This window comes from Panthera onca, chromosome A1 (genome assembly GCF_046562875.1).
Source record: "Panthera onca isolate mPanOnc1 chromosome A1, mPanOnc1 haplotype 2, whole genome shotgun sequence".
Lineage (NCBI taxonomy): Eukaryota > Metazoa > Chordata > Mammalia > Carnivora > Felidae > Panthera > Panthera onca.
Genome location: NC_138339.1, coordinates 94,922,246 through 94,938,414, shown reverse-complemented (window position 1 = coordinate 94,938,414; position 16,169 = coordinate 94,922,246). Strand labels below are relative to the sequence as shown.

Sequence of the window (16,169 nt, the reverse complement as noted above, 5' to 3'; positions counted from 1 at the left end):
ATAGCAACCAGGAGGTAAAAACTTCATCACATGTCCTTACAGTGGCAACAGCTGTAGGTTACACACTGTATTTCTGACTGATGACCACACACAACAGATAATAGCATCATTACCCAGTTCATCTTCAAATGTGAAGGACTCCAGTGCCACTCACTTTTAGTCCTTGGGTCTTTTGTGCTAAAGAAGAATCTTTGTCATCCCCAGGACCTCAAGTGTGTGGTTTTTTGTCACATGGAATGAAATGACTCAGGTGCCTTATTTTATTTTGTTTAGGATGTGTCATGCTGTGAGGTCAAATGTAGACTACTATAGGGCATCTTGAAATAAGCATTTTTATCATCATAGTTGACAGTTACTACTTCCTGTTTTGTTGACTGTCACAATCACTGAATGTTTCTTATTGATTGCACCAAAATAATTTTTCTCTCTTTTGGTGATCTCACATATTATTTTATTAGGGTTATTTGGAAAGTCTTGTTACTGCTCCTAATTAAAGAACAGTTCCAAGATATACAGACTCTTTAAAAAACTTGATTAGAAGTCAGTTTATTAATTTGCATTGTGATCTGCATATAGGAGCTAAAAGTAGCTCCCCCAGTGGTGAGAAATTTGTGGTAAACAGTGCCGCACACCCTGTCTCCCTCTTCCTGCCTGTTTTAGACACCTGGAAATGGTATGGCATTCTTTCTCAGTATAGCCTAGTAACCAGTCTCAACACAGTACTTCAGGTCCCCACAACCAGTCAGATTTGGCCCTTGAGATCCCAGGGCTAGCTTTTCTTGTGTATTTCTTCCTTGTTCACTTTGCACAGAATATATATTTTTGCATGTTTGCGCCTTATGGCTCTACACACAGTTATTTTCAAACTTACATTTTGGGTGCTGTTTCTTCCTCCTCCATTATGTTCTTTGTGGTACCTACCAAACAAATTGTCTAAGCAAATAAAGATCACTGTAATAACAGTGATGATAACTAATGTGTATTGAGTGTTTACTATGTACCAGGCACTGTACTAAGTGCTTAACATGCATTATTTCATTGTAATCTTGTAACAACTCTGAGTTAGAGACCACTATTCTTCCCATTTTAAAGATGGAGAAACTAGGGCAAGGCTAAATAACTGGTAAATGGCAGAGCCTCGATTTTCACCAAAGTCACCTGCCTTCTCAACCCCAGTTTTTAACCTCTGAGCTGTTACCTCCTTAACCAGTGAAGGCTGGGTTAAAACCAGAATGATCATAGTAAATATGCTTTTGTCTGTGCTGTCATTGGGCTAAAATAAAAATCCAGTACCTTTGTATTTTCCCAGATTGCAAACCAACTTAGCACAACATTTTTTGTCTCTTTCTAAGAAATTTATAGTTTTATATCTATTTTTAAAAAAATCTTCTGGAAGATTTCATAAATATGACTTAGGTTTTTATTAACCTCTTTTGCTTTTATCTTTCCATATCTCCAACAACCTTTATAATTTTTGAGAGAGTAGCTATCTTTGTAGGCTGTCTTATACGTTCACAGATGGTATTATTCTATCTGTCCTCATACCATCTGCAGCATCAACCTAGTCTATTCCAATTGGTGTTATCTTTCATTTATGCAGGAGTGAGTTATTAAAATAAAACTTTATATTTGTATAGCATTTTGGGTAAACGTTAGGGTAAAACATGGATTTATTTTATCACAACAATCTTATGCAAAGAAAATTTAATTTTTTATTTTTTTCACCTCTTCCTGAATTACTTTATATGTAGTCTTTGGAATTGAATTGAATTGAATTCAACAACTATTTATTGAACACATATTATGATCCCAGACCTGTGAGAATGAAGAAATGATCCCTGTTTTCACTGAGCTTATAGTCCAACAGAAAAGACAGAGAAGTAAATATAATTACAATTTCCACTATGGAAAGACTGTAGAGGGTCATGTGGAAAAGGATGGCAAAGGATTAAATTTGGTCTAGTGAGCCCAGAAAGCCCTTTCAGAAGAAGGGTACGTGGGAGTTTGCCAAACCAAGTAGAGCTGGTAGGCAGTAGGGAAGAGGAAGAGAGTCTTCAAGGCAGAGTGGGCAGCAAATGAGGAGGCTCCGATGTCAGAGAACTTGGACGAAGATATTGGATCAAGTTCATTCTGACTGAGACTTACAGAGAGAGGAGGAGTGGCAGTGGTCAAGGTGAGACTTGAGAGGTAAGGTAGGCAGGGGTACTGGTTACCACAAGGTAACCAGTTGTCTTGTGGGTCAGTGAAGGAATCTAGATTACTGGCAAGTCATTGATGAGCTGAAAGCAGAGGTAAGACATGAACAGATTTGGGTTTTAGGAAGACTGCTCAGACTTCTCAGTATGGAGAATGGATTGGAAAAAGGGACAGAATTAGATAGATCTGGGGAGGAAAGTTAGGAGGCTCTTTTTGTAGTCTGTGTGAGACATGATTTTTACTTACACGAGGGTAATGGCAGTAGAGATGAAAGAAATAGACCGATTTAAGGGACCACTTCACTGAGAATGGAGGAACCAGTCTATATGTTTACAAAGCTCTGGCGTGTTCTGTATCATGCTGAACCAAATGCCTGTTCTACATAGTAGAGCATGAGCCAGAGAAAAATGGAACAAAAATGAAACCAAGTTAGTATGCATTTTGTAAATAGGCATGACCTCACAGAGTAGTTTGAAGGGTAATAAGGAGAAAAGAAATTAATTAGCTGCCAAGTACCATACTCAATTTAACAGTCATCTGGGCAGGATTTGATGTAAGGCTTGCCCTTCACATCAGCATGTGTGATATCAACAGAATTTTGATAGACAAATGTGTATTCAGTAGCTGATGTTTCCCTTTGCCCCTAAATGTCAGTTCCTTCTTTCATTTGCTTGCTTGCTCGTTCTTTTATTCATTCAAAAAAACATTTACTGAGGGCCCACTAAGATACGTTTCTTATCTCAGTCTTTAATACCACATTATGGCGATTGTAACTAGTATAGGCCTTTAGTGTTTATAGGTACTAGATGGGCCACATCTCATTTAGGACACAGTTAGTTAATCAGGTTTCCATTTTAAGTTGACAGTTACGCCATTTCCTCCCAAGCGGCCCACCTGTCACTTAGGGTGCAGCCACTGGTGAAATCCTGCAACGCTGTCTGATATCATTTCTTCTGTATTTTCTGTTGCTGTTCTGAGTCTTTGCTCAGGTTCTGTATGCCTGATCCCATTTTGGTCAAACAGTCAATCAGTTCAGCCACCACCACCAAGTCTTCTATCAAAGTAGTTGGCTGAGTGAGGTTTTTTTTTTGACGGAGGTGATTAGTCGTTACAGTCAGAATGGCAAATTCTCACTTGCCCATTGTAGACTGTTACATTAGTCAAAGGAAAACAAACGGTTGTAAGAAATGAATCCTCAATCTCGGTGGTTTAAATACTATAAAAGTTTATTTTTTGCTAATGTGAAGTCCAGCTGGTGGCAAATGTGGGAGCAATGGGTTTTCTGCTACAGTAAAGGGACCCAGGCTGAGAGAGTCTTCAGGTGGCTCACAAGATTGTTCTGGTCCCAGCATTCAGCTGGGAAAGAGCAAATGTGAAAGATCACACAGGAGGTTTTTATGAGCCAGAGCTAGCCTTGGCTTAATCCTTCCTGCTTGCAGTTTATTGTCTACAACTTGAGTACTTGGCCATACCTAATTGCAGAGGGAAACTGGGAAATGTCTGTGTGTTTGCCCCGGAGGAATGGAAAACCTAATGAGCCAGGTTCTGCTCCACAGAGCTAACGTCTTTCCTTTTGTGATACTTGCTCTTTTATTCAAATGAAAGGGGCAGGGAAGGGCCAGAGGTGTGGAGGAGGAGTCTCTTTTGTGTTTTCTAAGTAGCTGTTGTCTCAGTGCTTGGACAGGAGAGTGGGAAATGTATCTGTTCTGAATTCCTAATATAACTTATAATTGTTATTACTCTGTTCTCACAGGGAGATAAATGCTCGACTAGATGCTGTATCGGAAGTACTCCATTCAGAATCCAGTGTGTTTGGTCAGATAGAAAATCATCTACGTAAATTGCCTGATATAGAGAGAGGACTCTGTAGCATTTATCACAAAAAAGTAAGTGTGATAGACAGCAGTTCTATTAAAACTGGCAATGTTCTTCAGCATGAGGATCCCAGATATTAAAACATCTCAGAGTTTTATTTTTGTTATTATTTTGTGAAATCTTAGAGATCATGACAGAATTCTTAAGAGAATTAAATTATACAAGTTGAAGGTATTCCAGTTTTTGCATTGTAGAAAATAAAGTTTGCCCATTTCTGTTAACTACAACAACAGATAGAAGCCTTTCTGGTATAATACAGGATGTTCTTATGTTGCATCCTAAAAATGTGGACCATCATCACAATAGGAAATTTCTTAGACTAGTCAGTTTTAAAAAGAGATGCCTTATTTCTTTTGACCCCAGAACAACTTATTTAACTTTTCCAAGGGAAAGATCTGCTATTATGTTTGTGGTGGTATCGCTATACAAATAAGTTTGGGTATGGAAGGTAAGCAAAAAGCATTATTGTGACTTTCATCACTTAAGCTTTACAGTTTGTTATAACAATCAATAACAAAAGAGGTTTTCCCCATGAGGCTAGCAGGAGATTTTTCAACAGAAACCTTGTAAGCCAGAAGGGAGTGGCACGATATATTAAAAGCGCTGAATGGGAAAAATCTGCAGCCAAGAATTTTCTATCCAGCGTGGCTATCATTCAGAATACAAGAAGAGATAGAGTTTCCCCAGACAAACAAAAACTAAAGGAGTTCGTGACCACTCAGCCAACTCTGCAGGAGATATTAAAGGGACTTTGAGTAGAGAGACCAAAAGTGAAGTCTAAAGGTAGGAAACCCAAAAGCAATAAAAATGAATATTTCAGTAAAAATCAGTCAAGGAACTCACCCACAAAAAAGGATATAAAATATAATAACATATACCTAAAATGTGGGGAGGAGAGAAAAACGGTTTCAAACTTGAATGACTGTCAACTTAATATACACTGCTACATGCAGATTACATAGTAATCATATATGAAAAACCACTAATAAACTTGTAAAGAATAAAGAAAAAGAAATCTAAATATATCACTGAAGAAAATCAGCAAAATGAAAGAGAAAGACAAGAAAGGATCAGAGAAAGTCTTCAGAAACTACCACAAAATAAGTAATAAAATGGCAATAAATACATATCTATCAATAGTTACTTTAAATGTAAATGGACTAAACAGTCTAATCAAAAGACATAGGGTGACAGAAAGAATAACAAAACAAAACCCATCTATATGCTGCCCACTAGAGACTCATTTTAAACCTAATGACACCTGCTGATTGAAAGTCAGGGGATGGGGAAACATCGACCATGCAAATGGATGTCAAAAGAAAGCCAGAGTAGCAATACTTACATCGGACAAACTAGACTTTTAGGCAAAGACTGTAGCAAGAAGGGCACTATATAATAATAAGGGTGACAATCCAGCAAGATGAAAAAAACAATTGTAAATATTTATGTACTCAAATACATAAACAGTTAATAACAAACATAAATGAACTAATCACTAATAATAATACACAGGACACCATCAAAACCCTAGAGGAGAAAGCAGGAAAAAACCTCTTTGACCTCAGCCGCAGCAATTTCTTACTCGAACATCTCCAAAGGCAAGGGGATTAAAAAGCAAAAATGAACTATTGGGACCTCATCAAGATAAAAAGCTTCTGCACTGCCAAGGAAACAATCAACAAAACTAAAAGGCAATCGATGGAATGGGAAAGATATTTGCAAATGACGTAAAGGGTAAAGGGCTAGTATCTAAAATCTATAAAGAACTCACCTAACTCCACACCTGAAAAACAAATAATCCAGTGAAGAAATGGGCAGAAGACATGAATAGACACTTTTCCAAAGAAGACGTCCAGATGGCCAACAACACATGAAAAGATGCTCAACGTCACTCCTCATCAGGGAAATACAAATCAAAACCACACTGAGATACCACCTCATGCCAGTCAGAGTGGCTAAAATGAACAAATCAGGAGACTATAGATGCTGGAGAGGATGTGGAGAAATGGGAACCCTCTTGCAATGTTGATGGAAATGCAAACTGGTGCAACCGCTCTGGAAAACAGCGTGGAGGTTCCTCAAAAAATTAAAAATAGACCTACCCTATGACCCAGCAGTAGCACTGCTAGGAATTTAGCCAAGGGATACAGGAGTGCTGATGCATAGGGGCACTTGTATCCCAATGTTTACAGCAGCATTTTCAACAATAGCCAAATGATGGAAAGAGCCTAAATGTCCATCAACTGACGAATGGATAAAGAAGATGTGGTTTATATATACAATGGAATACTACTTGGCAATGAGAAGGAATGAAATCTGGCCATTTGCACCAACGTGGATGGAACTGGAGGGTATGCTAAGTGAAATAAGTCAGGCAGAGAAAGACAGATACCATATGTTTTCACTCATATGTGGATCTTGAGAAACTTAACAGAAGACCATGAGGGAGGGGAAGGGGGAAAAATTAGAGGGAGGGAGGCAAACCATGAGAGACTCTTAAGGACTGAGAATAAACTGAGGGTTGATGGGGAGGTGGGGGAGAGGGGAAAGTGGGTGATGGGCATGGAGGAAGGCATTTGTTGGGATGAGCACTGTGTGTTGTATGGAAACCAATTTGACAATAAATTATATTAAAAAATAAAATAAAATAATAGTACAATACCAGTAGGGGACTTTAACACCCCACTTACATCAATGGACAGATCATCTAAACAGAAACTCAGCAACGGCTTTGAATGATACACTGGAACAGATGGATTTAATAGATATATTCAGAACATTCCATCCTAAAACAGCACACTACACATTCTTTTCAAGTGTGTACAGAACATTCTCCAGAATAGATCACATATTAGCCCATAAAACAAACCTCAACAGATTCTAGAAGATCCAAGCCCTCAGCAAAGTAGTATTAGAGGCCACATACCTTAACATAATAGAGGGCAGATATGAAAAACCTACAGCTAACATCATCCTTTTTTTTTTAATGTGTATTTATTTTGAGAGGAAGAGAGTGTGTGAGCAGGGGAGGGGCAGAGAGAGGGAGGGAGAAAATCCCAAGCAGGCTCTGCACTGACAGCATGGGGCCTGATGCAGGGCTTGATCTCACAAACTGTAAGATCATGACGTGAGCCAAAATCAGGAGTCAGATGCTTAAACGACTGAGCCATCCAGGCGCCATTAACATCATCCTTACTGGTGAAAAACTAACTTGTTTTTAGTAAGACAAGGATGTCCACTCTCATCACTTTTTTTTTTTTCTTTTTCTTTTTTTAATGTTTTCATTTATCTTTGAGACAGAGAGAGACAGAGCATGAGCAGGGGAGGGGCAGAGAGAGGGGGAGACACAGAATCCAAAGCAGGCTCCAGGCTCTGAGCTGTCAGCACAGAGCCCGATGCCGGGTTCGAACTCACGGAGTGTGAGATCATGACCTGAGCTGAAGTCGGACGCTCAACCGACTGAGCCACCCAGGCGCCCCTCATCACTTTTTTTCAACATAGTTTTGGAAGTCCTAGACACAGCATTCAGACGACAAAAAGAAATGAAAGACATCCAAAGGGGTAAGGAAGAAGTGTAACTTTCACTATTTGCAGATGGCATGCCACTCTGTGTAGAAAACCCTAAACTCTACCAAAAAACTGCTAGAACTGATAAATTCAGTAAAGTCTCAGGATACAAAATCAGAGTACAGAAATCTGTTGCATTTGTATACACCAATAATGAAGCAACAGAAAGAGAAATTAGGAAAACAATCCCATTTACAGTAGCACCAAAAATAATAAGATACATAGTAATAAATGTAACCTGTACTCCGAAACTATAAAGCTCTGATGAAATGTCCATTGACCAATGAACGGATAAAGATATGGTATATGTATATACATTTATATATACACATTTGTATATACACACATATACACAATGGAATATTACTCAGCCATAAAAGGAATGTGAAATCCTGACATTTGCAATGACGTGGATGGAGCTAGAGAGTATTATGCTAAGTGAAATAAGTCAGAGAAAGACAAATACTTTGTGATTTCACTCATATGTGAAATTTAAGAAACAAATGAGCATAGGGATAAAAAGAGAGATACTCAGTAAACCAAGAAACGGACTCTTAAATATAGAGAACAAACTGATGGTCACCAGAGGGGAGGTGGGGGTTGGGTGGGTGGGTGAAATAAATGATGGAGATTAAGGAGTACACTTGTGATGAACACCAGGTATTGTGGGTAAGTGTTGAGTCACTGAATTGTGTACTTGAAGTACACTGGTAGTACACTGTATATTGACTAGCTGGAGTTTAAATAAAAACTTAAAAAAAAAAAGATGAGCTATAGGAATATTACACAATGGAATATTACTCAGCCGTAAAAAGTATAAGATCTTGCCATTTGCAACAACATCGGTGGACCTAGAGGATTTTATGCTATGTGAAATAAGTCAGACTGAGAAAAATAAAATAAATAAACAAAAAAGCATAATCAGACATGTAAATACAGAGAACAAACTGATGGTTGCCAGAAGGAAGGAGGTGGAGAGATGGGCAAAATGGATAAAGGGGAGTGGGAGGTACATGCTTTCTGTTACTGAATAAATAAATCATGAGAATAAAAGGCGCTGTACAGGGAATATCGTCAATGATATTGTAATGACATTGTAAGGTCACTTGTGGGAGCATACTTTTGTTGTGGGAGCAACAAAAACACTGATGAAATTGAAGATGACACAAAAGAAATGGAAAGACATTCCGTGCTCCAGTATTTGGAAGAACAAATATTACTGATACTGCCCAAAGCAATCTACAGCTTTAATGCAATCCCTATCAAAATACCAACAACTTTTTTCACAAAACTAGAACAAGTAATCCTAAAATTTGTATGGAATCTCAAAAGACACCCAAATAGCTAAAGCAGCCTTGAAAAAGAAAAAGCTAGAGGCATCACATTTCCAGACTTCAAGTTATATTACAAAGGGGTAGTAATTAAAGCCATGTGGTACTGGCACAAAAATAGACATGTAGATCAATAGAATAGAATAGGAAATCCAGAAGTAACCCATAATTTGGTCAATTAATGTTTGACACAACAGGAAAGAATATCCAATGGGAAAAAAGACAATCTCTTCAACAAATGGTGTTGGTTAAACTGGACACTGACGTGCAAAAGAATGAATCTGTACCACTTTCTTACACCATACACGAAAATAAATTCAAAATTGATTAGAGACCTAAATGTGAGACCTGAAACCATAAAAATCCTAGCTACACAGGCAATAACTTCTCTGACATCGGCTGTAGCAGCTTCTTTCTAAATATGTCTCCTAAGGCAAGGGAGATCAAAGCAAAAATAAACAATTGGGACCATATCAAAATAAAAAGCTTCTGTACGGTGAAGGAAACAATCAACAAAAGTAAAAGGCAGCCAACAGAATGGGAGAAGATATTTGCAAATGACATACTGATAAAGGGCTAGTATCCAAAATATATAAAGAACTTATACAGCTCAACACCCAAAAAACAAATAATCCAATTCAAAAATGGGCAAAAGACATGAACAGACATTTCTCCAAAAAAGACATCCAGATGGCCAACAGACAAATGAAAAAATGGTCATCATCACTTATCACAACTGAAAACTACAGTAAGATATCACCACATACCTGTCAGAATGGATAAAATCAACAACATAAGAAACAAAAGGTGTTGGTGAGGATGTGGAGAAAAAGAAACCCTCTTGTACTGTTGGTAGCAATGCAAACTACTGTAGCTAGTGTGGGAAAACAGTATGGAGGTTCCTCAAAAAGTTAAAAATAGAATTACCTTATAATCCAGCAATCACACTACTGGGTATTTACCCAAAGAATACAAAAACACTAATTCAAAGGGATACGTGCACCCTTACATTTATAGCAGCATTATTTATAATAGTCCAGATATGGAAGCAGCCCAACTGTCTGTCAATTGATGAATGGATAAAGAGACTGTGGTATAGGGGCTCCTAGGTGGCTCAGTCGGTTAAATGTCCTACTCTTGATTGCAGTTCAGGTCATGATCTTGAGGTTCAGGAGATAAGACCCACGTCAGGCGAGCCTGCTTGGAATTCCATCCCTGCCCCTCCCCCCTCAAAATAAATAAACATTAAAAAAAAAAGATGTGAGGGGCGCCTGGGTGGCTCAGTCAGTTAAGCGGCCAACTTCAGCTCAGGTCAAGATCTCACGCTCCGTGAGTTCGAGCCCCGCGTCGGGCTCTGGGCTGATGGCTCAGAGCCTGGAGCCTGCTTCCGATTCTATGTCTCCCTCTCTCTCTGCCCCTCCCCCGTTCATGCTCTGTCTCTCTCTGTCTCAAAAATAAATAAACGTTAAAAAAAAAAATTAAAAAAAAAAAAAGATGTGAGATATATATATATATATATATATATATATATATGTACACATATACATATATAGTGGAATATTATTCAGCCGTAAAAAAGGAATGAAATCTTGCCATTTGCAATGACATGGATAGAGGTAAAGATTATAATGTAAGTGAAATAAGTGAGAAAGACAAATACCATATGATTTCACTCATGTGAAATTTAAGAAACAAAACAAACAAGAAGAGGGAAAAAATAGTTGAGAGAGACAAATAAAGAAACAGACTCTTAACTATAGAGAACAAACTGATGGTTACCAGATGGAAGGTAGGTAGGGGGATGGGTTAAATAAGTGTTGGGGTTTAAGGAGTGCAGTTGTCATCATGAACACCACGTGATGTATTGTTGAATCATTATATTGTACACCTGAAACTAATAGTCTTTTAAATATACTGGCATTAAAACAAAAAATTAATGATAATTAAATGAAATAAATGAGAAATTTTCCACACTTAGGGAAATCATTTACCTTCAAAATATGTTTCAAAATAGTTATATTTATAATTGCTAATAAACTTTCTATAGTGTTTTACCTTTTGTTAAATTAATTCACATACATTAGACCCTTTGTCCCTTGTAAAAACTTTATGAAATTGATGAGGGGACACTGTGTTTTTTACCTTCTTACTAATGGGAGGCTATATATACTGCTATCTCTACGTAATGCTACCACAGCTTGCATTACCTTGTATAAATGATGATTCTGAGAAGAGAGTTAGTAGCGTGTTAGTAAATGACAGCTAGTATTTAAACCAGGGTCCTTGACTGGGTTTTTAGTGGATACACTTTCGGACATTACCATTTTTGATGTAGTAGTTACTACCATTGCATTTTTTTTTTTTTTTTTTTTTTTTTTTTTTTTTTTTTTTGGTTATCCCTACATAAGCCATCTTTATTTTCTGCCCCAGTGTAAATCCTTGCCAATGTAATAATTTTTTGTAGGATAATTTTTATGTGCCCACATTTTAGTTGTGACCAATTTTTCATTAGTCTTTACTTTTTTTAGTCCTTTCCCCCACAAAGTTTTACTGGAACGATAAGTGCTGCTTCTGAGAATACTTGCAGTGCCCAAGAGGACTTATGTAACTGTTCCATATGCTTCAGCTAAATTTGAAAACAAAGAACAAACCAGAATTGGGAAATACTAATCCCCAGGAAAAAATGCCCGAGTTGGTTATGGGGTCAGTAGAGTCTGTTGTACTATTACTTGGTACACTTGTGTTGTGGTTTTGCTGGCAGTGGCAGAGGTTGTCCCGATACATTACTCCCCCGTTATCCGCCATCAACAGCAGGCCAGAAGCAGATCATCCTTCTGACGTTTCGTCAGTTGTACAGCCTAGCACTATGTCACAGTGCTTCATTTTATCATGTGGGCATTATACCATCTCACACCATGACAAGAAAGGTGAGTGGAGTACGATGTATTTTGACAGAGAGACCATATTCATATAAGTTTTATTACAGTATATTAAAAATGTCTTATTTTATTGTGCATCTCTTACTGTGCCTAATTTATCAATTAAACTTTATCATAGGTATGTACATAGGAAAGACAGTACATATGAGATTAGGTACTTACTATCTGTGGTTTCAGATACCAGTGGGGATCTTGGAACATATCTCTTGTAGATAAGGGGGAACTACTGTAGTTGAAAATTTTATGGTTGACATTTTGAGGTTAGAGTGGATGTCATACCATTTGTTATGTTGTATCATTGGTCCAGTGCCTGACAATCAGAGCATATTACTACCCTTCGTCAAGCAACAGATCTCCAAGCACCTTGCCTTCACTGCTTGAAAGGATTCACTGACAGTTGTTAAAGATTTTTGTTTTTCTCGAGAAAAAATAGGGACAAAGCTGAGAAAATTGTTAATTGCTAATTAAAAGAGCTGAGTCAAGGGGCGCCTGGGTGTCTCCGTCTATTGAGTGTCTGATTCTTGATTTTGGCTAAGCTCATGATCTCAAGTTTGAGTCCCACATGCATCAGGCTCTGCACTGACAGTGGGGAGACTGCTTGGGATTCTCTCCCTCTGTCTGCCCCCCCCCCAAGTACATAGATAGACTTAAAATATATATATATATTAATATATTAATATATTATATCATTATATATATATATATATATATATGAGCTGAGTCAAAGAATCCATGGCATCAAGACGGAAGCATCTTTCCATGCTACTGTGATTTCTATTCTTTGCTTCCTCTCTTTAAACTTTGATGTTTGCATTTCATGAGGTTTGTGTATTTACAAAAGTTTAAAAAACTCTGATAAAAGTGAGAGTCTAATTCTGTTTTTAAATTGAGATTTAATTAACATAGCATTGTATTACTTTCAGGTTTATCACATTATAAATGGCTTGATATGTGTATATATTGAGAAGTGATCACCACAATAATTCTAACTAACATCCATCACCACTTGTAGTTACAAAGTTGTCTTCTTCTTATGATGAGAACTTTCAAGATATACTCGCTTGGCCACCTTCAAACATACGATACAGTATTATTAACTATAGTTACCATGTTGTACATTACATCTCCAGGACTTAATTTATTTTATAATTGGAAGTTTGTACCTTTTGATCATCTTCACTCATTTCATCAACCTACCTTCCATGCCCCACCTCTGGCAACCACAGATCTATTTTTTGTATCTATGGATTTGCCTTTTTAAAAAATTTCACATAAAATTATATGGTATCGAATCAAATTCATTTTAAAAGTAACCAAGAATGACTTTTGTTTTAGAGTTTCAAACTAGACTTTAGTGAAGGAACTTATGACTCACTCAGAGGTTGTTCGTTGTTGCTGTTTTAATGTTTGCACAAGAGCGTGCCCAAAGATTGATTTGAAAAGTGAGAATTAGAAATGACTTGGTAACAGACCAACTTTAGTAAGCCTAAATGCTTGAAACCAATTTTTTATAGATTAGTTAGCTGGCTCTTGGAACACACCATCAAACACATGTCTGTTCTTTATCATTAGATTACTCTAAATAAACTTCTGCTGTATGCACCAAATGGTGAGTGATATCCTGGGTACAGACTGTGCCAATTATGTAAAATTCATAAAATGGTTAGGAACACTGTTTGGATGTTGTGGAAGTGGTGAGCCTAGGCCATATGGCTGTGTGGAAAGTGCCATGGAACAGTCACAAATAGGTGTTTTCATATTGATATTAGGGGATACCAAGTGGGCTGGCCCTGAAACAAACATTTCTTTTGATAGTAAAATTTCAAATCCAAATCTTAGATAATGGTGCTAGTCTTAGAAACCCATATTAACTGTGCTTAAGACCTGTTTTGTAAGAAAATGATACATGACTGCTAAGGTTGGTGAATACATTTAAAGGATTATAGCACTTAGTAAATGTTAGAGGAGAGTGTTTCCAGAATTTTGTAGGCGAGAATGGTTTCTTGGCCAGACTGGTATAAGCCTACAGCCACCTTTCAGTATGGAACTTAGGCTGGAGTTCTTACAGTCTCATGATGACCTGTTTCCACTCTTATGATGTGTTCTAAAGCTCTTCCACAGGGAAATTTGCTGCTGGAAATGGGATTGAACATGAGTGACTCCAGGAGCAACTACTTCACTCTTATCCTCAGCTTTCTGGCAGTTCTACTGAGGTGTTTTATTTAAGAACCTGGAGAACTGGGGCGCCTGGGTGGCTCAGTCAGTTAAGCATCGGACTTTGGCCCCAGGTCATGATCTTGTGGTTTGTGAGTTTGAGCCCTGCGTCTGGCCCTGTGCTGACAGCTCAGAGCCTGGAGCCTGCTTTGTATTCTATGTCTCCCTCTCTCTTTGCCCCTCCCCTGCTCGCATTCTGTCTGTATTTCTTTCTTAAAAATAAACATTAAAAAAATAATAAAAAAGAAACTGGAGAACAACCTGCCTTGGGCACTTAAAACTTGATTGCAAAGTACTTTTGGTTGTCAGTTTGCTTCTGTTGCTGATTTACACTTTATATCTAAGGGTGAAAAATCAATCCCTCCTAGTCTCTCAAATTACAAAAGTTACAAGAGATTATTATTCAAAAATTGTATTGAAAATGTTTACTTTTAGTTCTTCACTTTTGTTAGAATGTATCTATTTAATAATTAACTATAATAGTATTGGCCAGAATACGTCTAGGCTCCACATTACAAGAATCCAGCTTCCTGTGTGTATCTTTCCCATCATACAGTGGCCTATCTGAGGAAGAGATGCTTTATGATACACTTTGGATTCAGTTGTTATTCACTTGGGCCTAACTTCTTATTTTTTTGCATAATTTGCCTCATTCCTTTTAGTTTAAAATTCTTTCCAAATATGTTCTGTGCATTAATTCATTTTATGCATATTACCTATTATGTATACTTATAATTAACCCTAAATCATCCTCTCATCTCAAGATACTTATTTCCATCACATATTTTATTTCATTTTCTTAAACTTTCTGACCTGATTCACCCTAGACTAGTTGCCCTGTATACTAGTTGTATAGCTATAGTTCATTTCCCTTGAATTGAATCTTCTGTTCAGTCTTTCTGTATTCCATGTCTTCCTCTTAGTTTATTGCTTTCTTCTGATGGAGTACATTCTCTAGAAGCATCCTGGAGAAAAGGTATTGGAAATACAGTTGACCCCTGAACAATGAGGGAATTAAGGGCATCAATCCCTGTACAGTTGAAAATCCATGTGTAACTTTTGACCCCACCCAGCACTTAACTACTAATAGCCTACTTTTGATCTGAAGCTTTAATGACATTTGATTAACAGTATGTTTTGTATATGTACATTATATACTGTATTATTACATTGAGGTAAGCTAGAGATGTGAAGAAAATCATAATGTTAAGAAAATTTCTTTTAAGAGAGAAAACACATTTACAGTACTATAGTATTTATCCAAAAGAATTTGTGTAGAAGTAGACCTATACGTTTCCAACCTGTGTTGTTCGAGTTAACAGTAAACGTTTTGAGATATTGATGTCTGGAAATGTCCTTTTTTTCTACTCACATTTGATTGGTAGTTTTACTGGGTATAAAATTCTAGGCTATACATTACTTGGTGTGATTTTTTTTCTCCCCTTCTAAAAATTTTCTTTTTTTCCCAAGTGTTATAAAATTTCATGTTGATTTTCCATGATTTAGTTCTATTTTCAACCATTGTATTGAGCCCTTCAATCTGGCAACCAAGTTCTGGGAAATTGTCCTGAATTATTTTTTGGTTCTTTCTTTTTTGCAACTATTTTATTTGAATTGATTGAATTCCATTCTTGGAATGTTCTTTTAAGAAAAAAAAATAGTATCCTGTTCTTGTTTCATGTTTGCATTATTCTCTGATTAACTGAGTGTATTGGTTGTTTTTTTTAAAGACATTTTCTTCTGTTTATATATGCTGTGTATATCTATGTAAGTAGAAGAAAATGAATGTCTTAAAAAATTTATTTGTTGATTCATTGTTTATTTTTTTTCATTTCACATTAGAATTTTTTATCTGATGTCTGATCATTTTTAAAGAGTGGAGGGCTAAAATGCTGATAGGAAGTGCTCTGTAGTTGAATATGGTTTGCAAAATATGAGGTGAACTGTACAATATACTAGCTGATCCATTTATGGGGAGAACTGCTTTAGTATCTTCAGAGTTTTCGTCTTGGGCTCATGAGATTCTCCAGGGTCTCTTCTAGCCTTC

The 16,169-nt window shown here is 37.0% G+C and overlaps 1 protein-coding gene across 1 annotated transcript in view; it reads left to right on the top strand.

Annotated features, from left to right (window-relative positions):
- Positions 1 to 16,169, top strand: part of MSH3 (mutS homolog 3) — a 188,615-nt gene that overhangs the window by 91,072 nt on the left and 81,374 nt on the right. The window contains exon 13 of the mRNA XM_078448459.2: positions 3,950 to 4,082. Within this exon, the coding sequence (XP_078304585.1) occupies positions 3,950 to 4,082 (133 nt within the window). The remainder of the gene's footprint in view (positions 1 to 3,949; positions 4,083 to 16,169) is intronic.